Source organism: Lagenorhynchus albirostris, chromosome 14 (genome assembly GCF_949774975.1).
Source record: "Lagenorhynchus albirostris chromosome 14, mLagAlb1.1, whole genome shotgun sequence".
Taxonomy (NCBI): domain Eukaryota; kingdom Metazoa; phylum Chordata; class Mammalia; order Artiodactyla; family Delphinidae; genus Lagenorhynchus; species Lagenorhynchus albirostris.
In genome coordinates, this window is record NC_083108.1 from 12,149,451 (window position 1) to 12,175,119 (window position 25,669).

Consider the following 25,669-nt stretch of genomic DNA (forward strand, 5'->3'; position numbering starts at 1 on the left):
AGGTATTCCACAGATGCAGGTACATCAAGTTGATTGTGGAGCTTTAATCCGCTGCTCCTGAGGCTGCTGGGAGAGATTTCCCTTTCTCTTCTTTGTTCTCACAGCTCACAGGTGCTCAGCTTTGGATTGGGCCCCGCCTCTGCGTGTAGGTTGCCTGAGGGCGTCTGTTCTTCGCTCAGCCAGGACGGCGTTAAAGGAGCCGCTGATTCGGGGGCTCTGGCTCACTCAGGCCACGGGGAGGGAGGGGCACGGCGTGCGGGGCGGGCCTGCGGCGGCAGAGGCCGGCGTGACGTTGCACCAGCCTGAGGCGGGCCGTGCGTTCTTCCGGGGGAGTTGTCGCTGCAGCCTGGGACCCTGGCGGTGGCGGGCTGCACAGGCTCCCGGGAAGGGGGTGTGGAGAGTGACCTGTGCTCGCACACAGGCTTCTTGGTGGCGGCAGCAGCAGCCTTAGTGTCTCACGCCCGTCTCTGGGGTCCGCGCTTTTAGCCGCGGCTCGCGCCCGTCTCTGGAGCTCCTTTAAGCAGCGCTCTTAATCCCCTCTCCTCGCGCACCAGGAAACAAACAGGTAAGAAAAAGTCTCTTGCCTCTTCGGCAGCTCCAGACTTCTCCCCGGACTCCCTCCCGGCTAGCCGTGGCGCACTAGGCCCCTTCAGGCTGTGTTCATGCCGCCAACCCCAGTCCTCTCTCGGAGCTCCGACCTGAGCCCGAGCCTCAGCTCCCAGCCCCGCCCGCCCCGGCGGGTGAGCAGACAAGCCTCTTGGCCTGGTGAGTGCCGGTCGGCCCTGACCCTCTGTGCGGGAATCTCTCCGCTTTTCCCTCCGCATCCCTGTTGCTGTGCTCTCCTCCGCGGCTCCGAAGCTTTCCGCCCTCTGCCAGGCGCAGTCTCCACCCGCGAAGGGGCTCCTAGTGTGTGGAAACGGCTCCCTCCCACTGGTGCAGGTCCCGTCCCTATCCTTTTGTCTCTGTTTATTCTTTTTTCTTTTGCCCTACCCAGGTACGTGGGGGGTTTCTTGCCTTTTGGGAGGTCTGAGGTCTTCTGCCAGCGTTCAGTAGGTGTTCTGTAGGAGTTGTTCCACGTGTAGATGTATTTCTGGTGTATCTGTGGGGAGGAAGGTGATCTCCGCGTCTTACTCTTCCGCCATCTTCCCGGAAGCTCTCAACAGACCGTGATTATAAACTATTGTTCTAAGGTCTGTTAATCTTCTAAAAAGATAGGCTATATACATTTGCACTAAGGGAGGAAAACAAATATCATCAGCAAATACTTTAAGCCTCATTATTGAAAAAGCCTGATACGCATGTGCACACACAGGTACATGTGTCTCCAAGATGACTGCAGTTTAGTTTGCAATCATTCCTTGCACTAACATCCACTTTGAGGCCGTTTCTCCCACCAGTTTGTAAGCTCCATGACTCCAATAGACTGGAGACCAGGGTCTGTTTTTGTTCAGAAGTGTAGTCTTCCAGTAACAGTAATTCTCACAAAGAAACAAAGAGCACCAGTAAGAGTAGCTACGTAGGTAAATATGTATAAAAGACAGCATAAGTTTATCCTTGTTAGTAACTTTTCCTTCTACGTGATTTAAAAGATAGCTGCATAAAGCAATAATTATGAAACTGTTCATGGGCTTATAATTCATAAAGGTATATAGTTGTAGGACAATAATAACATGAGGAAAAGGAGTGATACTGAAATAGAAAAAAAATTGGAGAAAATAAATAAAATACAATAAATCCTTGAAAAAAAAAAAGTGTAGTCTTCATGCCCCGAATATCAACTGATACAGTGTAGATGCTCAGCAAACATTTTTTAAATGAATGACTGCCTGAATGCATCTTACTAACCTGCAGTTTCTAGTATCATCCTTTTTTCCTCTTTTGTTTGTTTGAAAAATACTGTGTTTAATATTTTCTGATTGTCAGCCTCTGACACACAGTTACTCTGGTCTTCCTTTATCTTGGCTTGGTTTCCATGCTCCCCGTTCACTTGTTACCTACTTTTCTTATGAGTCCACATGATACATAACACTTAAGGACTTTTAATTTAGTAGAACACAGACACAGGGCATTTCTTTCATTGTTACTTAATGTGAGGTATTATGGATAGAGGCAAAATGTTTTATAATGATATGATAAATTGTCATATATATTACAGTTTCCTATCTTTGGAGCTAAAGCATAGAATCATTTTTTTTATTCTATGATACCAAACCAAGATTTGATGCAGAAAATACATTTTCTTATACTAGTTTATACACCATTTATGTTGGATCCATATCAGATCATATCTTTCACTTAGTAGATTAAAATGGAAAAAGCAGCCTAGAATGATAGACTCAATCTCTAAAATTAGAATAACAGTTGATGAGACTACCAATGAGCCATTGCGTAAGAGCATTTTTAATAGAAATTAGAAAAACACAGCCAATTTTATGGAGATAAAGTTTTACTAAGGATATCTTCTTATAACTGACAATACACATTTATATAAATTGGAAATCTAGTCTTCTAGCTTATGATTTTTAAAAGCAAGGATGTTAATGTGACAAATTTCACACGTAATAATTCTTTCCAATAAAATTTTTATTTTGGAATAATTTTAAATTCACAGGAAAGTTACAAAGATAAAACAGGGAATTCCCATATACTTCTGACACAGTTTCCTGTAATGCTAACTTCTAATATTACAGTGGAACATTTTTTTAAAACTAAGAAGCCAACGTTGGTACATTACTATTAACTAAACTCTAGATTTCATTGGATTTCACTAGTTTTTCCATTAATGTCAACATAAGTATTTTTAAAATAGCAGAAAGGGGGATTTAATTTTACAGTGGTAATTTATGAACCATCAGAGTAATAGTCTTGAGAAAATTCTTGTTTATCAATATATCACCTCTATAAAGATTTTTTTCTTCACTAAATGATGCATGTGAAAATAAGTGACAATGAAAATAGTGACCAGGTAGTTCAAGCATTTTAAGGCATTCAATTGAATAACCGAATTTCTGAAATGTAAATAAAAGTCACATTAAGATAAAATGTGTTAAACCTAAATGTCCATAGACAGATGAATGACTAAAGAAGATGTGGCATATGTATACAATGGAATATTACTCAGCCATAAAAAGGAACAAAATTGAATTATTTGTAATGAGGTGGATGGACCTAGTATCTGTCATACAGAGTGAAGTAAGTCGGAAAGAGAAAAATACCGTATACTAACACATTTATATGGAATCTAAAAGACGTACTGATGAACCTAGTGACAGGGCAGGAATAAAGACGCAAACGTAGAAAACGGACTTGAGGACACAGGCGGGGAAAGGGAAGCTGGGACGAAGTGAGGGAGTAGCATTTACATATATACACTACCAAATGTAAAATGGATAGCTAGTGGGAAGCAGCCGCATAGCACAGGGAGCTCAGCTCAATGCTTTGTGACAACCTAGAGGGGTGGGAGGGAGACGCAAGAGGGAGGAGATATGGGGTTATATGTATACATATAGCTGATTCACTTTGTTATACAGCAGAAACTAACACAACACTGTAAAGCATTAATACTCCAATAAAGATGTAAAAAATAATAAAACTGAATGTCAGCAAAAAAAAAAGTTAAATTTGCCATTCTCTCTAGCTATATAGGCATGATAGGATAACTAGAATATATTATTTCAAGATAATTTTGCTAATATTTATATGTTAAAAAGAGCCAGGCTATAAACTGGTTTTTATTATAATTGTGTTTTTCCATCATATGTGTATTTTTCACACTGTAAGATGCTCTTGTTTGATGAGAGAGATGCAGGGTTTAAGGGGAGCAGAATCTCCCGTAAAATAGAATGCTATTCGTTTTGTTGTGCCTGATGAAGAAGAGGAATGGGTGGTCTGCATTGAATTCAACGGAGGGGAGTTTAATTCGAAAACTCACCTCACTCCCAGTACCAGCTGCGGCCTCTGTACCTTGTTCATTTATTTCCACAAAAGACTTATGGAAAACATTGGACAGAAATAGGTTTCTCTCCATAGACATTCCTGAGAAATCTGCTTTGCTCTGGCTAAAGGCATCGCTCATCCCCATACTGCTCAGGGTTGACTTGAGATCATAAGTCTCTTCCAGCTTGAACTTGGGAAGATGCAGCTGCACGTCACACACCTCCATCATGTCAGCGCTGGTCCACTCACTCAACTTCTCATAGGTGATGGCTTTTTCCAGCTACAGTTTGGAGCCAAGGAAGAAAGAGTCAGTAATTTCAGAGTGGAGTGAGAACTATTCGTTGAGTGAGACCTTTAGATATTATATAAATGAATTATAGTCACTCCTATTACCAAAGGTAACAAAACACACACATTTGGAAATTCTTTGTTTATAATGAGATCCTCCACACATCCTTGACATAATCATTTTGCAGATTAATAGTTCTCAGGATATAGGTTTTCTAGATTAGACCTTGATCCGAAATGGAAGTACTTCTATGATAATATGCAAGACATCAACTACACATGCAAATACATCAATATAAATATACACTTAGGTGTTGTCAACACAAAAGCATGTACTCTAGGACATGTTGTATGCCAGGGCACAAAAAAACTTTAGTTTTATTAACATAGTAGACAATTCCTTGAAAACAAAATCTGAGGTAAAATGTCTATATAATCACGCCAATATGAAACTAGTAACTATAAACTACGAAAAAATAAGGAAAGAAAAGCAAAGAAAGGAAAATCCTCCAATCTTAAGAGTAATGACTTTTTTTTTCCTTAATCTTCTGGCCACGCTGCTTGGCATGTGGGATCTTAGCTCCCCAATCAGGGATCAAACCCACGCTCTCTGCACTGGAAGTGCAGAGTCTTAACCACTGGACCACCAGGGAAGTCCCAAGAGTAATGATATTTTAAATAGTGGTTTTGAGGGTGCTTTTTCTCTTCTTTATATTTAAAATTTTTTAAACAATAAATATATATTATATACACATATGCGTACATATATATGATAAACAATGTTTGGTTTTTTTTAAATAACATGTTTGTTTCAAAGCACATGCTTTTGCTACTTTAAGAATTTTCTAGATCCAAGTATTGCTATCAGTGACATATTTGTAAATTATGTGCAGTAAGTGACAATATCTTCAGGTCAGGAACCTGCACTTTTAAAAAGAAAGGCTTATCTTTTAAGGGTGTAACTCTCATGGTCTAGTATTCACACTTGGTCTTATTTCTACTATCCTCTGCAGTTTCACAAATTTTATGACACTATTTAGAAATCTTTCTACACACTAGTAGGGTGGTGGAGACCTAAAGAATCTAGCACACAGGAAATTAGGCACAGTGTAAAGAACGACAGCACGCTTATTGCATGAGAAGCTAGTGTTCAGTTTAGACATGCAAATTGCTCAGAAATGTGGTCAGACCAAAGTCAGGCTTAAGAGAAGTTTAACAGATGAACAACTTAAATAATACTTGAAGATGCACTGATACAGACTATATCTCCTGAAGAGTGTTAACTTGATAAAAAAATGTTTTTTAAAAATGTTTTAGGGGCTTCCCTGGTGGCGCAGTGGTTGAGAGTCCGCCTGCCGATGCAGGGGATGCGGATTCGTGCCCCAGTCCGGGAAGATCCCACATGCCGCGGAGCGGCTGGGCCCATGAGCCATGGCCGCTGAGCTTGCGCGTCCGGAGCCGGTGCTCCGCAGCGGGAGAGGCCACGGCAGTGAGAGGCCCGCGTACCGCAAAAAAAAAAAAAAAAAATGTAATCCATTTAATGTTTTTAAACATATGTCTAAGGCTAGATTAATGCAAGTGATTAAAAAATTAATTAGGTAAGTCCTATCGGAAGGAGAAGAAAGACCTATATTGACTGAAAGGTTGGTATGATCAATCCACACAGCTTTGTGACTGACAATAAATATCTCTATCTGTTGTTTGTGTGGTTGTTTGTGTGACTCCCCTATGCTAAAGATGTCTATAGATTACTTAACCTTCCTGAGGGATAGTAATATCAACCTGACAAAGTTTTGTAAAGCTTAAATGATGTAAAAATACAGTACCTAGGGCTCAAGGTACGTTGGTTGCCTTCCTCTGCAGAAATTAAAGAACTGGGAGATCACGTCTTTATGTTTTTCCCCGGAGGGATAAACACTAGAACCCTCTTCGTGTCAGACAGACTGATGTCTTTTTTTAAAGTTTTTCTCCATACAAATAAATGTATATGCAAAACAGACACAGCCTCACAGATATAGGAAATAAACTTGTTACCAAAGGGGAGAGGAAAGAAGGTAGGGATGAATAGCCTGATCCCTTTACCTGATCCAGCCCACTGATGTCTTCCGGCAGTAGTACGAGTAGGCTGAGGTCACGGTTCTCATAGAAGAGTTGAAGGCCTATGGCTCGTGGCTTTTCTATGTAAAATACTTGAAGTTTTTCTTTCATGGACATCATTTGCACTGGTTTGCTTGTAGTCTGTAGAATATACGTAGCAAAATCACTGGGGAGGTGTTCCAGCAAATCCTTAATTCTTTAGCATCATTGGTTCCCAGGAGTCTGGGACACTGGCAAAGCCAGTGATCCTCTGCTAAATGCTGAATAAAATTATTCAAACCTTGTTTTCTGGAAATTGTGTTCTACTGGATAACATCATCGATAAATGATGTGGGAGTTTCTTCCTCTGACATTGTTACAGCATCCTCTATAAATCATGGCAAGCTGGATTCTACCAAACACTTAAAAGAGTCTTGTGCAAACTCTGTAAATGCCAATGATTCCGAAACTGAGTAAGGTGCATTTCACACACAAACATTTGTGGGTTTTGTTTTTGTGTGAGGGTATTTTAGTATCATAAAACGGAAATTCACTAAGAGAATGAAAAGACAAGCAATAAACTAGGAGATAAGAGGTTCAAAACACATAATTGATAAAGGACTGGTATCCAAAATTTGAAAAGAACTCTTAAAACTCAACAATTATAAGGCAAAGAACCCAATTTTAAAAACAGGCGAAAGATCTGAACTGATACCTCACCAAAGGCAGACCTACAGCATATGAAAAGATGTTCAATCTTATGTCCTTAGGGAATTGCAAATTAAAACAGTGAAGATACCACTACTACAGATCTAATAGAATGGCTAAAAGTTCAAAACACTGATAACATAAACTTCTAGCGAGGGTGGAACTGACATTCTCTGCCAGTGAGAATGCAAAGTGGAAGCCATATTGGAGGACAGTACGGTGGTTTCTTACAAAGCTAAATACAGTCTTACCATGTGATCCAGCAACTGTGCTCCTGGGTAATTACCAAAATGAGTTAAAAACGTGTCCACACAAAATCTTGCATGCAAATGTTTATAGCAGCTTTAATCATAATTGCTAAAAACTGGAAGCAACCAAAATGCCCGTCAGTAAGGTGAATGGATAAACAAACTGCTACATCCATACAATGGAATAGTATTCTGCAACAAAGTGAAAAGATCTATCAAGCCATAAAAAAGGCATGGAGGAACTTTAAATACGTATCGCTAAGTGGAAGAAGACCGTCTGAAAAGGCTACATACTATGCAATTCTGATTCTACGGCATTCTGAAAAGGGCAAAACTCTAGAGACCGTAAAGAGATCCGTGGTTGCCAGGGATTTAGAAGGAGGGATGAATGTTTGGAGCACAGGGCATTTTTAGGACAACGAAAGTATTCCGTATGATACTGTAATGGTAGATACATGACATTATGAATTTTTAGTAAAGCCAATGGTGAAACAAAAGCAAAACCCTGCAATTCAGACATTGTAGACATATGTTATTTATCCACTCTTTGTGGAGCTAAATGTCCATCACAAGATCCTACTGTTCTGCTAAGGTCGTGGCCATGTGAGCAGGGCTGTTCGTTCAGGATACTCTGTGATACAGTGATTGTCTCAGCGATAAGCATATGAATGGCACCAGCCGGAGTCCTCTTTGGGAGCTTTCTATCAGAGCTAGCAGCCAGGACTTCGTCTATGTAGTAGGGTTGTGAAGCTAGAATATGGGGCTGTCATATTCCCTGGTCATATGGATAAATTCCATCTTTAGAATTAGAGAATGAAGGCAAAAAGGAGGGGTCAGGGGTGGGGCAGAGAAAATGGATTATGTTTGAGATTCAAAGATCCCACTCCCAGACTTCCCAGTTCCTCTTAGTTGCATAAGCTAATGCTAACACAATGCCCATTTTACTGGAGCTAGTTTGGAATGCTTTTCTATCACTTGCATCTGAAAATTCCTGGTGAATATATTAAGCCAAGTAACTATCCAGCACATTTCCAGTTAGCCTATTGCATTATATGTTCAGTTCCTTCCCCATCTTTACCCCACTGAAAACCGCCTATTCCACATAACCATATGGTTACAGCAGTAGATCCTCAGCAGCACTGTTTATGTGAGGTGATCCACCCCAGGACCTAAATATGTTAACAATCTTTGGCCAATCTGTTCCTTTCATAGGAATTTGGAATGAGACCTATCAGACTGGTCTGTAGAATGGAGGAGATGTGGGTAGCCATGTTCTGCCTTTGTGGACTGGGCCGCAGAGGAAGTTAGACTTCAGTCTGAGAGAAGAATAATGGGAGAAACAGAGTTGGAAAGATAGAGAATGAATCCTGACAACATTTGAATCCTTATTTCCACTCAAGTCCCAAGACCCAGCCACATCCAGCCCTTAGGTGTATCTGTCAGCTTCCATTAGTCTCCCTTGTTGCTGAAATAATCAAAAACAAGTGTGCTGTGTCCTAACACAGAAGGAAATGTTAACGAAAGAAATAAGATTTTAAAATTTTATTTCTTTTTCTTATGGAAGGGTAAGAGTTTGGTACACAGTGGTACTGCCTTAATAGAACAAGAATAGAACTAGTAAGCGAAGAGTTTGGGGTTATGGTCCTGGAAGCCTTCAACTTAAGCATGGCTCTACTCACTTAACCATGCTGCATTTCTGACCTGGGAAATAAATGTAGTAACTACCTTACCTACTCTACCATAGTTGCAGCAAGGACTGAGTAATAAAATATGTGAATAGTCTATTTTCAGAGAAAAAATAATGAAAGGGGAATTTCCAGGTAGGATGGAACTGGGGTTTTTAGCACAGTCATCCCTGCCCTAGTAAGAGCCATAGTTTACAGGAGCATATAGTCAGAGAGAATAAATTTAAAATAGAATTCCCTTTGCAATGCCATGTAAAAATTCATACTGGTTATTAACAGGTTCCTACCTTGTTTATTCTGAAAGGCTTTTCTGTGGTATTTTGGACCAAGAATTGATGTTCCCAAATTCTTTTAAAGTAAAGGGCATTTACCAGAACCATTCTGGTTGCAGAATCCACAGCATTATCAGGTAGGAGATTCAGGATTTTTCCTAAAAGAGCCAAAGGACAGATTTCAAATGATATAGTTACATCCTGGTAAAACGCCATACGTAAAAATGATGATTATGAAATACCGTTAAATGATAACATCTTGTGTCCACCAATGATCCAAGCCAGGAAGTTAGTATTAATAGAATATTATTAACAGATCCTATTTAAATTTCATCTGTTGTTCCAATAAAGTCCTTTTTTTCCTGGACCAGAAATCAATCCAAGAGCTCAAGTTGCATTTAGTTGTCATTTCCTTTTGGTCCCCTTTAGTCTTTTTCTTTCATTCCTCATTCATTCTTTGTCTTTCATGTTCCTCATTCATTCTTTGTCTTTCATGACCTTGATACTTTTGAAAAATATTTGTAGAATGCTCAATTCTCAGTTCAAGTTTGTCTGATGCTTCCTCAAGATAATATTTAGGTTATAAATTTTTTTGAGAATATTACTTTTGTGGGCTGAATTGTGTCATCCAAAAAGATATGTTAAATCCTAACCTCCGGTCCCTGTGAATGTGATCTTATTTTGAAACAGAGTCTGCAGATGCAGTCAAGTTCAAATGAAGTCATAGTGGATTAGGGTGGGCTCTAATTCAATGACTGGTATTCTTATAAGAGGAGAGAAATTCGGACACACACACACAGAGTGTGAAAACATGGAGACATAGGAGAGACAAAGAAGAAAGTTATGTATCAACAGAGGCAGAGATTGGAGAGATGTGTCTACAAGCCAAGGACTGCCAATAACCATCAGCAACTAGGAGACAGGCGTGGAGCAGTTTCTTCCCTGAAACTTTCCAAGGGAGCAAGGCCCTGCTAACACCTTAACTTCAGACTTGCAGCTTCCAGAACTATGAGAGAATAGATTTCTATTGGTTTAAACCACACAGTTGGTGGTAATTTGTTATGGCAGCCCTAGGATTTATGGCATATTTCTATCATCACAGGAAGATCCAGACAGCTCTGTAATCTAGAGCAGCAGTCCCCAGAGTTTTTGGCACCAAGGACCGGTTTTGTGGAAGACAGTTTTTCCACGGACCAGGGCTGGGGATCGGGGTGTGGGGATGGGCGAGCGGGGACGGCTCAGGCGGTGGTGCGATCGACGGGGAGCGACGGGCGGTGGCATATGAAGCTTCGCTCATCTGCCCGCCGCTCACCTCCTGCTGTGCGTGCCGGTTCCTAACAGGCCCAGGCCCGGGGGTTGGGGACCCCTGATCTAGAGAGATGGATCCTGTCATGCTCCTTGAGTGTGTCAGCCTGTGCGGGGGAAGCACGGCAAGGATCCTTTTGCAAACCGAGCTTACGCCGTGTCAGACAATGACTCTCCACTCAGCTCAGAAAGGGGCGAAAGATAGCAGATGAGTTGCTCCCCGCCTTCCTGTCTGTAGGGTCCCCACCTGTCTTCCAGAGAACAGAGTGGGCACTGGGTAGGAATTTGAGAGCTGAGATTTAGTTCAGCTCCAGCACTATTTTTTTTTTTTAGCGGTATGTGGGCCTCTCACTGTTGTGACCTCTCCCGTTGTGGAGCACAGGCTTCGGACGCGGAGGCTCAGCGGCCATGGTTCACGGGCCCAGCCGCTCCGCGGCATGTGGGATCTTCCCGGACCGGGGCATGAACCCGCATCCCCTGCATCGGCAGGCGGACTCTGAACCACTGCGCCACCAGGGAAGCCCTCCAGCACTATTCTTGCCCCTACTTCTACTACATTGAGTTTGTGTTGTATATTACAATGTGCTTTTGCTTATAGAATCACATTTGGTCCTCATGTGAACTGGAACAGTGCAAGTAATTCCTTTCTGTAAATGCTTGCTAATCTGTAGTCCTCAAAACAGACTTACTTTTAGATGAATCCAAATCAGGAATAAGTTAAGGATAATGGTCACTCTTGCCTCACCATGGCTTCTGAGTCACTAGTCCAGTGAAAAAGGAACTGAGAATTTAGGGCTGCCAACTTCCTCAGTTCACTTCAATAAACATTGCTCTGAATAGCTACCATGAGCAGGGCTGTTATCTGTTAGTGATTCAAAGCAGAAACTCAAATAAGGTAGTATTACTGCCCTTGGTGTTCTTGAGTTTAGTGGGAGAGGCAGGGACTTCAACAGTTAATTTCAATAACAACGTGGTAAGTCAAGGTAAAGGTTCCCACAGGGGGCTTTTGGAGCAACGAAAAAGGCTGTCAGCTCAGCCTGGGAGCCAGGGGAGGACATTATGCCTGAGCGAACCCCTGAGATGTTATCCAGTGGCCATGAAGGGGCTGGGAGTGGCAGGGGAGGGGACCGTGTTTCGAACTGAAGGGACACATGAGCAAATGCATGGGGTCGTGAGGTAGCACAGGGAGTTCCAGGGACTCTGTGCCACTTAGAATTCCTATCAACTTTGAGTCAGAGAATGACAAGAGTTGAAGTGGAGAGACAGACAAGACTTCACGGTCCTGTTGGACCTTCTATGTCAGTTTAGGCAGCTTGAATTCATCCTGTAGGATGTGGGGCACCATGATGGATTTTGAGTACGTGGTCCACTTGGTCGAATTCACATTTTAGGGAGGTCATTCTGATGGCTGAATGGAGGTTGCATTTGAGGGGAGCAAGATGAGAAACAGATTATTGCATTAACACAGATAAATGATGACAAAGCCGAGAGCAGAGGAGGAAGAGATTGGAAAGGAAAGATGAACTCAGAAACACGCAGGAGGAGGCAAAGGAAAAGGGAGAATTTAGAGTATCTCTCGGACTTCTGATCTGGGCAGGTGTGTGGTAGCCACCCATCCGCCGGGATGGAGAATGAGTGCACGGAGAGGACAAGGTGTGGATAAGCTGTTCTGAATATGACTTCAGTATGTCGAGTTTAAAGTATGTGGGACCCTCTGCAAGCATATCTGGCAGGAATATACAAATGAACTCTGAAGTCTGGGGGGAGGGGGATTACCTAAACATTCCATGTTCGTTGCTGCAAAGCAAAGGCTTAATCATTAATATTCATTAGCGATTACACCTTTGGTATTTCTTTGTGAGATATAATGGACCATCAACAGACATATCGATTGAAAAGGAAGCGTGGAATATTGAAATGAGTTCAGACTTCAGAGCTAAACTGACTCAGATTTCAGTCCTATTTCTGAAGCTTTAAACTATCTGATCTTGGTAACAGTTTCTCTAAAGCCTCAGCTTCCTCATTTCTAAAATAAGAATCATAATAAAAAACTGCTAAATCGCCTCTGAGAATCCCTCTACTATTCCCTTTTTAGAAATAGAATGCTTAACTTTTAGGTAGCATGTGGCTACCCAGCTAAAAACTACATTTTAAAGACCTTTATTACAAACTAGGACAAGTTGGTCACCAGAGCATAAAATGGGCCATGTATCCAAATTTGGGATATGGGTGGAACTGGTGTGTGAAGGTTTCAGGGCATCCCCTTAAAAGCAAAGAGGCTTTATTTTCCCTATTTCCTGCTGACTGTAAAACTGACAAATGTAAGAATCACCTTAGACAAATATAAAAGCCATGTCTCGAGGATGGCTGACCCACTAGTCTGGGTCTCTGGATGCCTTCATGGAACAGAATGCTTATCTACCTTGTGACTGTTAGGTCAGAGATAAACTTCTATCTTATTAAGATATTGTATTTTGGGCTCTTTGTTGCAAGAGCTCAGCCCATACTCTAAGCTAATACATGACCTATTTTGGAAATTACTTAAGGTTATGTAGTACATTTACTGCCACATTTTCATTGTTCATCAGCAGCTATTTTTCTTTAGAAACCACAAGTGCAGCAGTATTCCAGAATTCCTTTTTTGCATTTTTCTGCCTTTTATCCCTGGAGTCCTCCTTGGAATTAGTGGAATCTGATCATTTTCTTGTCTACTTGGTAAAATGGCTGTCTTACCTGTTTTAGATAAGACTTATTGCAAAAGCTATAAATCAAAAATTATGGGCATGAATAAAACAAATGTTTTGAATATTTAGAATGTGTCCACAGTTCTATTTAAGAAATGCCTATACTTATACATAACACAAATTCAAAATAATAAAGCGATACTTGGAGAAAGTGCACCGCTGAGTACCTTGGAGAAGGCTTACCTTCAGTCTGGCTTTCAACCCAAGAGTTGATCTCCTTTCTGATTTGGTCAGAAGCTTCCATAAAGTTCACAGACTGTGGCTCTGAGCCAAAGTATGTTTTCATGTCTTGTAAATATTTCTGGAAGATATAGGTAAAATCTCCTTTTGTAGAATTTTTCCAGAATCAATAAACAAGTCTATTTAGATTATCCAAAAAAAAAAAAGAAAAAAAAACCCTAGCTAGATGGACAATTGCAAACTGCCACCCCATTGCTCCCCTCAATCTTTCCACACTCCAGCTTCGGTTAAAAACGAAACACCGCCCTGTGTCAACTTAGCTGGGCGCGGACTAGCCATGCAGAGCCGCAGGTGGAAGGAAGGCCCGTCTCCCACAGCTCTGGAGCCTCAACATCTGCGTCTGTTTTTATTCGTCCTTGGGAAATGGGGCTGGGATGAAAAGGAGGACCATTCTAGGAATCCCAGGAGCGACTCCAGCCAAGGAGTACTGGGCTTTCTGGGGTAGAGATGGAGCCAGATTGAGAACCCTGGGTCTGGCAGCTGCCGTCTATGGGCTCTAAACACCCAAGAGCCTGGGGAGGGCTTCTGAGGGAAGCTGTGGCCCGCCATGGAAACCGACTTCCAAGACCGGTCAAAGGTTTCGTCAGGTATTCTAAGGGCAAAAACAGGCTTCTTCCTTCGGGCTGTTGATGCTACCCTCAGTGGCCATCATCCTAAGTGGGCTATAACCAAGGTTGCTGCTTAGGGGGGCACCTGCCTTGAAACATAATTTATTCCCCAGGACAGCTGTGGCATTCCTTCAATTTATTACTTTATAGAGGAATTGTGTGCAGTTAAAAAGTGTTGAGTTAATTCAGCTTCCAGGCAGTGGTTTGGAGATTATGAAGTCTACGTTCTGTACAATTTATAATCCAGTAAAAAGAAAACGTAAACATTCTCGAGGTACCTATTTCTTGTCTTGACTCGTGGGTTCTGATCAACCTCTCTGTGCACAGCTAGGGCTTCTGGATATTTTTAAAGACATACCATTTTGTATCTCTGTGTGCTTCTTTTTACCAAGTGCCCACCCAGCTCAATCATCTCTCCTACTTACGAATCAAACCTGAGTGCATGAGACTACCAGTAATAAAAATGTCTTTAAGACTTCACTTGGCTGCTTTTTTGCCTTTAGTAATGGCAAAGCCCAAGTTCTGAGCTCCCCGGAATTCACTGGGTATGGGCAGGGATAACACTGCTTGAAATCACAAGATAGCTTGACTTTTCCTGTTGCTATCCCTCTCCCTATTCAATTTCCTTACTCCTTACCCACTGGGCACCTGGGTCCTCTGGCTTTCTTCTGAAGTGTGCCAAAGGATGTGATGGACAAACATGAAAGAAGTAAATGCTTGGCTTGGTTTGGAGTTGACTCCTCTGAGGAGCCCTTGCATCTGAACTGAAGATGAACTCATGGTCTGCACTGTGGGTGTCTCAACCATCAGAGCAGAAGAGAAGTTGATTCAATTCCATGTTAAGAATCTTTCTTAAAGTGTCTGAAGTCAAGATGTGAAGTGACTTACCTGATCGCAAAGTCAACTTTGCTCTTGAGGACACAGTCTCCTGCCACACTCCTATGACCACACCACCCTCTGCTCCTTCAGACTCACCATATTGAGTTATTCTATATCTTTTGCTCTGTTTCCCATGAAACAAATGTTGGCCCAGGGATTATATAAACCACATTTCTACGAGTCTTCATGGGTTGTTCCTGGGGTGTACCCCTTTATTCTGGGCATAAAGATCTGATCACCAGATTTGGTTTGAAATATGTTACTGGTTTCCTTTACAACTTGACACATTGGTCAGGCTAAACGATTGTTTATCAGAAATGCTGACCACATACTCCATATACATTAAGATTGTCCTTGGGATCCCCGGAGAAAAGTACAAAGAGTTTATTGATTGATCTCATGTGACTCTTCCCCATCAGCTTGAAATAAGATGTTTGCACTTACATTGTGAAATGGATACGTTTTCTCCCCATAGATCCTGTTGGCTGTTTTAAGTATGCAAGCATTGCTGGGATTGTTGATTTCTGAGATAAGTGTCTGGAAATTAGAGCATATTTCTTCAGCCTTGCCTACATCGAATTCCTTTAAAAGAAAGTAAATTGGTTAAATAAAAATGTTGAACAAGAACTAAGTGTATATGAACAACTTATAGTAAATGAAATAATTTAAAGTTTACGAACAAAGGCCGAAATCGATTGTATGGTAGATAAAAAAACCTTCTCTTTAGTATTATTAGTGAAGGAATGTAATAGCTGTTGGGACATCATTTTCTTCACACTTAGTTTGCAGAAGTAAGAACAATGTTGAAAGAGTTTGCAGAAGTAAGAACAATGTTGAAAGTAGAGTAGTTTTGAAGGGGAGGGAAACGAAGAGATAAGGGAAAAGAATATTACCCTTCCAAAAAGTGTAGACATTCTGCACTCTAAAAAATTTCCCAGGCTTGCCTGGTGGCGCAGTGGTTGAGAGTCCGCCTGCTGATGCAGGAGACGTGGGTTCGTGCCCCGGTCCGGGAAGATCCCACATGCCGCGGAGCGGCTGGGCCAGTGAGCCATGGCCGCTGAGCCTGTGCGTCCGGAGCCTGTGCTCCACAATGGAAGAGGCCACAACAGTGAGAGGCCCGCGTACCACAAAAAAAAAAAAAAAAAAAAATCCCATAATTTTAACATATATTTTAAAGAAAAGTTACCTATTAAAGGTTGCTTAATTTAGCCACTAACGTGCCAAAGTGCTTTCTCCTTAATTATCAAATAGATATTGAAATATAAGACATACCATTTTCCTTTTCTTTTCAAAACTGTCAGGACAAGATTTGCTGTCCTGGTCTCTGCTAAACTGAAGAACCTGTAATTTCAATAAAAAGGCAATATGTGAATGCACTTTGCAGAGATGTAATCATATGAAATACACATCAGCAACTACAAGCCATTTGTTCCTATAGATACAAAACATATAATTAATGAACCAAGGGAGCGCTGATTTGACTTAAATGGTGTGTTACCTGACCTAGTAAGAGTAAGTCAAGAGCTGCTTTTAAATACATTTTTAAGTTGAATTTAAATTGCTAGTCTCTTTATTTTAATACTTTTTATGGGACGTTAAGGATAATGTTGGGAATAGCCTTAGAGGTAAAATTCTCATGTTTTCCGAGTTTCATTTTTATCTATGATTGGTTTGAAAAGAAGCCTAGGTATTCAACTGAGACCATCACTTAGATAATTTAAGCAAATGCCATCATGGCCCCAGTTATCTGGAAAATTCAGGAATTTTAGTTGCTTTTTCTACTTAAGTGCTTCAGTTTTCACTGCCTACCACCATCTGACATATGGAGATAGAGTCTTTGTTTTCACCCCAGCAATTCATGTGACAGGTCACAGGAAGGATGTGGACATTGTGTTTCCCCTGAGAAAACAAAGTGATAATTCCATCTCCTGCATGCATCCTGGACCCAGCTTACAGAAAGGAATAAAGTCTACTTTACCAAAGTTTGTGCTGACACATGGCGACAGACAGGAACCACTTGCCATAGGGAAAAAAAAGGGGAGGTGCCTAAGCAACTCATTAGTCTCAATTGCAAACTGAAGCTGTTAATATTTCAGTGACATTGAAATAAAACAAGGGTAAGCAACACCCAGCAATATATTTATATGGAGTGGAAGCAAATTGACATTTATCTAAGATTAAGTCTATCACATTCATAGTTAAACCTTTTAATAATGAGCCAATTATTAACTAGCTGTGAACCAGGAGTTTTCTGTGAACCAAGATTTTGTTGTTGCTATTTTTAAACCACACAATATCTTGTAAATTATGAGTATAAGGGGGATATCCTAGACCCAAACTGACAGAATATGTATTCTGCCTGTCTCATTCAGAACTGCTGGCTGTGCCCATTTCCATACTTGTCACAGAGGCCAGCTTCTTGGTGGAAATTTTGTCACTTAGCCTTCCAATCGTTGTATGATTTAGAGCTGAATTTACTCTCTTCTATTTTTATTTTTACTTAAAACACACACATATTTATATGTTTACACAAGCATAGATACAGATACACATATATATGGCTATTTGATATGTTTTGCTATGTAAGGCTACACACGTACACATACACTCGCTATGATTTGAGGATGCTTACATCAAATTGATAATTGCTTATACAATAATCCTGTTTTGCTATTTTAATGCCCTTAATGGGCTCTTTAGATTCATCTAGACAACCAGGGACCAAACAAAGTAACAACCAAACAAAGCATGAGGAACAGGATTCACTTGATTTTTCTATTTTTTTCTTCAAGAAAATCCTTCTGAGATTAGAAAGATGATGACTAATTCTATTATTTAAAGTATGAGCCATTACTTTCTTGAAACATTTTAATAATCAAAATAAAATTGTTTTTGGTGTTGAACCAAACTCGCTAACCTCTCCATGTACCATTTTGTATCTCTGTGTGCTTCTTTTTACCAAGTGCCCACCCAGCTCAATCATCTCTCCTACTTACGAATCAAACCTGAGTGCATGAGACTACCAGTAATAAAAATGTCTTTAAGACTTCACTTGGCTGCTTTTTTGCCTTTAGTAATGGCAAAGCCCAAGTTCTGAGCTCCCCGGAATTCACTGGGTATGGGCAGGGATAACACTGCTTGAAATCACAAGATAGCTTGACTTTTCCTGTTGCTATCCCTCTCCCTATTCAACTTCCTTACTCCTTACCCACTGGGCACCTGGGTAAGGGAACATCATCTCTCCATTTGATTTTGCCAGAGAACACCGGTTCTTAAACGGTATTCCTAGAAAGAGTTTTCAAATTGATTCACTTTCTCAGATTTCTTTTTATGGTCTAGAAAATTTATTTAAAGTATGTCTTTTATTTTGGAGGACGTGGTTGTAAAACGTGGGCTCTTTGGATTTCAGGAGAGAAGTGAACAAAAGACAAGAAAAGCATTTCATTTTAAGGCAACAGAGGATGGTTGACCTTTCTCACTCACCTGGGACATTTGGGCTGCCGTGGTGCCTTTGGTGCCCAAATACACCATGGCCAAGGAGGTTGAGATGCCCCAGGGAGAAAAAAAGATATTTTTACCCTCAGCAGATTCAGCTAGCTTCTTGCTAAGCTCCAGAGCAAATTGGTTGACAGATTTTGCTAGAGAGTCCATTGGGAAAATCTAAGAAAAATAAAGTTAGAGAACATGTTAATAATCTTTTCCATTTATTTAACTTTTGTAAATGGATATGTTGGCTTGCATAATTATCTTTTTTAATTACCCTTCATTGAAATGACAAAAGAATGTATTATCCAATCTGATTATATATATATGATTTTATATATATATATAATATGTATATATACACTCATAAGAGCTGAATAAACTTTAGAAAAATTCCACTCCAACATTATTTTAAATATTTTAAAAATGAAGTCCAGAGAGTTTAAGAGAATTGGCTCAAATTTCAGAGTTAGTTCACATGAGAGAACAATTGGATTCTGGTCAGTTAGCGGCTCCCTGTTGAAAATGCCAGGATATAAATGGCAGAGGAATCAGCCCAGTGCCTCTTACCAACACACCACATGCCTACTGACTTTACCCAGTAAATGAGGAATAATTATACCCCTTTTCAACTTTGTACTTTTTCTCACTTATCTTTCACCCATATTTTTATACTTTTAACCTTTTTTATTCCTTCACACCCTGATGTATGATATCTGGTTCCTTTATTCTCTTGAAATCCAACTCTGCTCCGGTTCTTCTGTCCCTCTGGAAGCCTTTTCTGAACTTTGGGGTTCACAGGAGCACGTCTTCCACCAAAGACCCATAAAATAGCTTTTGCTGCCTGCTTGGAGCTATCATACTGCTAGTTCTGTTTGCATAGATTTATATCTTTTCAACTCTAGGATAATTTCCTTGAGAGCAAAATTTTCTTACTCAGCTTTGGGCATCCAGTAACACCCACCTCAGGACTTTGCACAAAATGAAAACTTACAAATACTTGTTTATTTCTCTTTTAGAGTGTTCATAGTTTGGGCTCTAGCCACCATTTTTTATCTATTTAAACTTGAACTTTCACAGTTTAGTGGAAATGCTCATAGAGAAGTAGAGACCTCAAGACTTGCTTGCCTTTATCCTCACTCACGTGAGACCCTCTGAAACCAATCTTAACAAAGGAACTCAAACTTTCTCATTTTTAAAAATATTATATTCACCTTCTAAATTTCACGTCTAATTACCCTGATATTTTCATTTAAGTCTTTTTAGACTGGATCTCTATCAAAGAAATAGTGAGTTCAATCTATTGTCATTTTATAGCCAAATAATTTCTCAAGCTGATTAAATGATTAAAAATAAACCAAATTCCTAAGCCTAGAAACTCCCATTGGTGCCAATGTCGTATAGAACTTGGTCCTGCACTGATATCACCTGGCCCTCAGAGAAACCTAGAATGAGAACTTTAGAAAGGTCAGAAGATCTCTCTAGTTCAATGGTTGAATGAAGGGAGAGGCATGTGTAGGCAAAGTTTTGGTTTCATCATGACTTAGATTAACAGTGATACTGTTGAAATCCCTCCTAGTCATAGGCTTACACTTAACCAAACAGCTTCCCAGCCTCTAAATCATCCCTAGTCATAGCTCCCACCTATTTCAGAAGCTGATGATAATCCTAGGCTAACATTATCTTATTAAAGAAGAAAAGCAAGAACCTCTACTCTTGCAGCAATTCTACGCCCTCATAAAACGTTCGAAACTTGTGTATCAGTATTTCCCTTGACAGATCCAATGCTGTCTTGTAAATAACCTCCCTGTTTTCCTTACAGCTATATTCATTCAAATGATGCTTTGCTTACTGCCTGTATATGAAGCTTTGTCTTTTAAGAACTCGTGAATTCTTTCATATGGAAAATGCTTGGCTCCGTGGCCAAAGCATAATCACTATGAAGGGAGGAGAGGAGAAACTACCATTTTAAGGCTGAGGATTTTTATCTTGCTACTTATTATTTATGGTTATTCTAAAGTTTAGTTACTTGTAACAAATCCCTGAAAACAATAACTCTAATGAAAAAGCTAATTTCTTGTGGAAAGTTAATATCCAGGTATCTTCAACTTCATTAATTCTCTCATTAATATCATTAATATATCAGGTGTAGCCCAGACCATACAAGAAAAATAATTCCTGCCTTTAAAAAAAAAGTATAGAAGCGCTAAGCCAGCCAGTGCTGGATAAAATTATCCCGGCAGTGAAAAGTGCTTTCTGAAAGATGCAGAATTTGGGGATGAGATTCTACATGAAATAATTTATCCATACAAGGGTTCGACAGTGATCTTTTCAGAAAAGACTATAAATGTCTAGATCAGAAGCCAACTATGCCCCTTTCAGAATAAATGGCTCTTTTGCAATTTTCGGAAGGTATATGGATATATCAGTTTACATACATATAAATATACATACATATGTAAAATATGTAAAATCTCAATCTGTAAAGGGGCTTAACTAAAGAAATAGGAAAATAAGAAAAGGACAGTATCACTCGTCAATATGTCTCATCAAAGATACACATACTCTTTCAAAAAAAAAGAAAAAAAATAAAAAAAGATACACATACTCTTCACAAATCAGGGTTGGAAAGAACCTTGGAATCCCTCTAATCAAATTGCTTCATTTTATCTGCTAGGAAACTGAGGCCCAGAGAGGTTAAATGTGCTGACGAACATGCACAGCTAACTAACAGCAGAGCTATCGTTGCAGTCCCATTCTCTGGACTCTAAATACAAATGCTTTTGTCATTATATCTGACTGTCTTTAAGGTTTTACGGTGAAAGGGAGGGATTGGGTGACGAAAGAGGATGAACAGGAGGAGGAAGAAAGATGATGAGCTGGAGGAGGGAGCGGGAAGGACTCTCTTCCCCTTTTCCATTAGAGGACATCCAAGGCCTCCTGACTTTCCGATGATACTGATGATATTGTCTACTTGGTGGAGTTGTGCATATCAGAAAATGACCCCCCAAATCCACAGCACTTCAATATTTACCTAAAGCCACTTCTGAGGGAATTAATAGTCTGGGAGGATTTATGATGAGCATGGAGTGTAAGCTTAGGGACTTAGGTTATTCCACGAAAGAGAAGAAAGCTAATGGCCCATGGAATGGTAGCCAAGACATGAAGGTGTGCGTGGGCGGGAGGGTAGAGAGTCAAATCATTAGTTCCCTACATTAGTGACTAATCTCAAATTCATGTTGCCAAGTCCGCTCTTCTGAAGGGTTAGAAGGGTTTTGGTTCAATACTTCTGAGAATACCCTGTTTCTTTTTACCTGACAGATACAAAGGTAGCAAATCCAAAAATGTGACTGGAGAAAACTCCATTCATAGTTTCACAATTCACGGCAAAACTACCTTTCTGACGTCTTCGGAAGTGAATGCTCTCTCCCGCTTAGCCCGCTTTCTAGTACCAACTTTGAATCAGCTCAGGGTTCAATCTCTCAGACCTGCACAGAATTCCTGGGGGCTGGCCTTCATCTATTATTTCTGTTTTGTGGGAGTCTCGATAAATTGTTCTTTAGCTAGGTACCTCAACAAAGAAGGAAAACATAAACAAACATTTTAAAACAAAGAACTATTTACAATACCTTGTTTTCTTACACGGGAGCAGAATTGGCAACTGGTTCCTTTAGTAAGAGACCGTGGCTGAGTTAAGTGACCTTTAACTGTAGAAATAATTTTTAAAACTTCTAGCACCACCCTTTCCTTAACCCCACCCTCTGATTCACTTTCACAAGTCCATACACTCTTCCTTTCAACTTCATCTTGGCCAGAAGCTCAAATAAAAAGACAGAGAGATAGACAGAGTTTTGCTTGAATTACTTAATTACCCACATTTTCCATGTCTGTCTGCATGTACAGACTGGAATTCTAACAAATTGTAACTCACACTTTCCTGGCTTATGTCCTCTCGAGTCTGCCAACTGGCAGCAATTCGTGGTTTTCCCCGGTAGATTTATTTTTTCAACAACAGAAAGTTTTAAATTAGTTTAAATTAGTGGAATAACAATGGGCAAGGAAATGGAGAATATTATTGGTGAACTGTTTACTGTTAAAGTTGCTCATAAGGTACTAGGTGAAGCATCCAGGAAATGTTTCTGTTCTTCTCATTTGGGTGTTGGTGTAGAACCCCGAGCACAACCCCAACTTGTCCCATGTCCACTGTCCCCACCCCAGGGACATGGGGTCTGGATCGACGTTTTAGACACAGTTACTGGGTGAAATGTTACTTCATCACTTTCTGCTTCTCTTCCGTTTCTCCCTGTGAATGTTCCTCCTTATTTATTAAGAAGAGAAAACTGTCTATAACAGGATGCAGGGCATGGAGGAATGGTGAAGGGGGTGAAGAGAGAGAGACGGGAATGGAGCACAGTCCAGAAGGGACTGAGGGAAAGGAGAATTATCTTTGTTAATAACGTATGTGTGTGTTTTTTCTTCACGCAGTTTCTGTTTTTCTCTTCATGGGGCACACGTGGTAAAGTGGCTCAGAGTTTAATAGTTGAATGTTGATGTGGAACCAGAGCAGAATGTTGTTTGAATTTCACTGGGGGATGCAACTTGTGGCTGCAGATTCCGTGGTGCCTGCCTGACATGTGCTGAACAGATGTTATTATCCACAGGATGCCTACAGACTATTATTAGCTGAAAGTATCATATGGAGGCTCTAGATAGAGGGGCTGTGCATCTTGACTGCCAGTGGTCCAGAGAGTGACTTGGGCTGCATCACCGCACAGCTCTAGTTATTTATGTTACATTTAATGCATCGATATAGATTCTGGGAAACCAGCCAAGAAATTGTTTCATCTTCTCTAAAGACACAGACTAAGTTTTATTCATGCTTTCCCACAAACCTTCTTCAGATTGCTTTCCACTTACCTCTTGTTTAAAATCTTTATATATTGATATATTGTTATGTTGATAAAATTTTGGTTTTGCTTTTTTTTTTTTTTTTTTTTTTTTTTTTTGCGGTACGCGGGCCTCTCACCGCTGCGGCCCCTCCCGCTGCACAGGCTCCGGACGCGCAGGCTCAGCGGCTCACGGGCGCAGCCCTTGGCTCACGGGCGCAGCCGCTCCACGGCATGTGGGATCTTCCCGGACCGGGGCACGAACCCGTGTCCTCTGCATCGGCAGGCGGACTCTCAACCACTGCACCACCAGGGAAGCCCGGTTTTGCATTATTTTGATGCCTGTTTGGAGGGGGCAGGGAAAGAGAAAGGAGTAATTGTATCCTAAGTTAACAATATAATAATCTCAGCATAATTTTGCTTGTTTGTTGTTGTTAGTTATGGCCTGCCCTATGAATATTTAGCAATATGTACAGATATTACTAATGGGGATGGGGGAGTAGGAACTATATGAATGGGCAACGGGGGTGGGAGGGAGAGATTTTGCTCTAGTCTTTTCATATTTGATGTTGAGATTGCATGAATTTATTAGGTATTCAAAATCTTTTAGAACCGATAAAAGAACTCTAGGTACATCAATATTATTCAAATAGGAATCCAGAAGAAGAGAGTAGATAGGGTGGGGCTGAGAGAGTTGAGTGGATAATGGTTTTCTTATTCAGTCTGGGTTGACATAACAGAGCACTGCTGACTGGGTGGCTTAAACAACAAGCATTCATTTTTCACAGTCCTGGAGGCTGCAGGTCTGTGATCGGGTTCTTGCTGAGGGCTGTCTTCCTGGTTCACAGATGGTTGCCTACTTGTCTTTACTTGGTTGAGAGCTTTTGTTTTTTCATTTCCCTATAAGAACACTAATTACATCCCAGGGACTTACCCTCATGACTAATTCTAATACTAATTACCTCCCCAAGGCCCCACCTACAAAGACCATCACATTGGGGATTAGGTGTTCGACATATGTGTTGGGGGAACAAACATTCGGGCCATAGCAACGGCTGAGAGTTTCCCAGCAATGAACCAAGGTACAAGTTTCCAGATGGAAAACATCTGATGAACAAGATAAAATTTTTAAACCGTTTAAAAATACTCTTAATTCAATGAAATATCAAGAACATCATCAAAAACAAAAATAAAATAATTAAAACTACAAGAAGCAAGAATTATCTTGACATCAACTTTCCCATCCGCAACTTTGGTGCTGGGAGATGATAAAATTGTGCCCTTAAAGTGCTGAAGAATGCTTTGAACCTAGAATTCTATACTCGTGCTCTAATTCAATAATCATGGTGAAATATGAATATCTTAAGACTCACAACAATTCAGAAAGTTACTACTTATCGCATTGCTGAGTGAATTATTAAAGTACATTTAAAATATGAATCTAAAAGTAAGTAGGAGAATGCAAGGAAGAACCCCTAATTTTCAAGAACGTCTGATTTAGAGGAAACAAACCACAATTCAAGCCTTAAAGAATTATAAGAATAATTTTCTGGGACTCTGTGTTTGACCAGCTGACAGTGAGACAGTTTTATTACTGACAAAGAAAATAATCGGTATCACTAGTAGGTATTAAGTACTGTACATGCTAAGCATTCTTTTAATTGCTTGTTCTGTATGAATTCATTTTACCATCACAGCAACCTTATGAGAAAAGCATTGTTTTCCCTAGTTTACACTGAAAGACAACTGAAGCATGAAGAAGCATCATTTCCCGGCTTGTGGTTAAATAACTCCTAAGTGTTAAAACTGGGATTTGGATGCAGTTAAGTCAATGTCCTGAGGTTACCTTTTCAGCCACCATGCTCCAGTAGGTCACCCATCCCTGGCTTTCATCGTAGGGACGGTGACACCGGAATACATTTCCAGGATCCAGCCACACTTATGTAGCCAGAATCTGCAGCCAGCTCAGCTCCCTTAAACCTCAGGTCTTCCTTCGTTCTTTTTTTTTTTTTTTTTTTCTGCGGTACACGGGCCTCTCACGGCTGTGGCCCCTCCCGCCGCGGAGCACAGGCTCCGGACGCGCAGGCTCAGCGGCCATGGCTCACGGGCCCAGCCGCTCCGCAGCATGTGGGATCTTCCCAGACCAGGGCACGCACCCGCGTCCCCTGCATCGGCAGGCGGACCCTCAACCACTGCGCCACCAGGGAAGCCCTTCCTTTGTTCTTAGGACTTAAATTATGTTCTTCTCTGATCCACTCAAAAGCATTCAGTGCTATTTGAGAAAAACACACTTAGGCAATATTTCCCATTG

General features: G+C 40.7%; 1 protein-coding gene across 1 annotated transcript; it reads right to left on the reverse strand.

Annotated features, from left to right (window-relative positions):
• Positions 1-2,565: 2,565 nt before the first annotated feature.
• LOC132532328 (serpin B10) lies at positions 2,566-22,173 on the reverse strand. The gene is made up of 8 exons (XM_060170729.1): positions 22,102-22,173; positions 18,473-18,649; positions 16,262-16,330; positions 15,434-15,571; positions 13,446-13,563; positions 9,229-9,371; positions 6,307-6,462; positions 2,566-4,216 (listed from the first exon to the last, which is right to left on the reverse strand). Exons 2-8 carry the CDS (start codon positions 18,638-18,640, stop codon positions 3,812-3,814), a joined length of 1,197 nt encoding a protein of 398 aa, XP_060026712.1. The 5' UTR covers positions 18,641-18,649; positions 22,102-22,173; the 3' UTR covers positions 2,566-3,811.
• Positions 22,174-25,669: the final 3,496 nt, after the last annotated feature.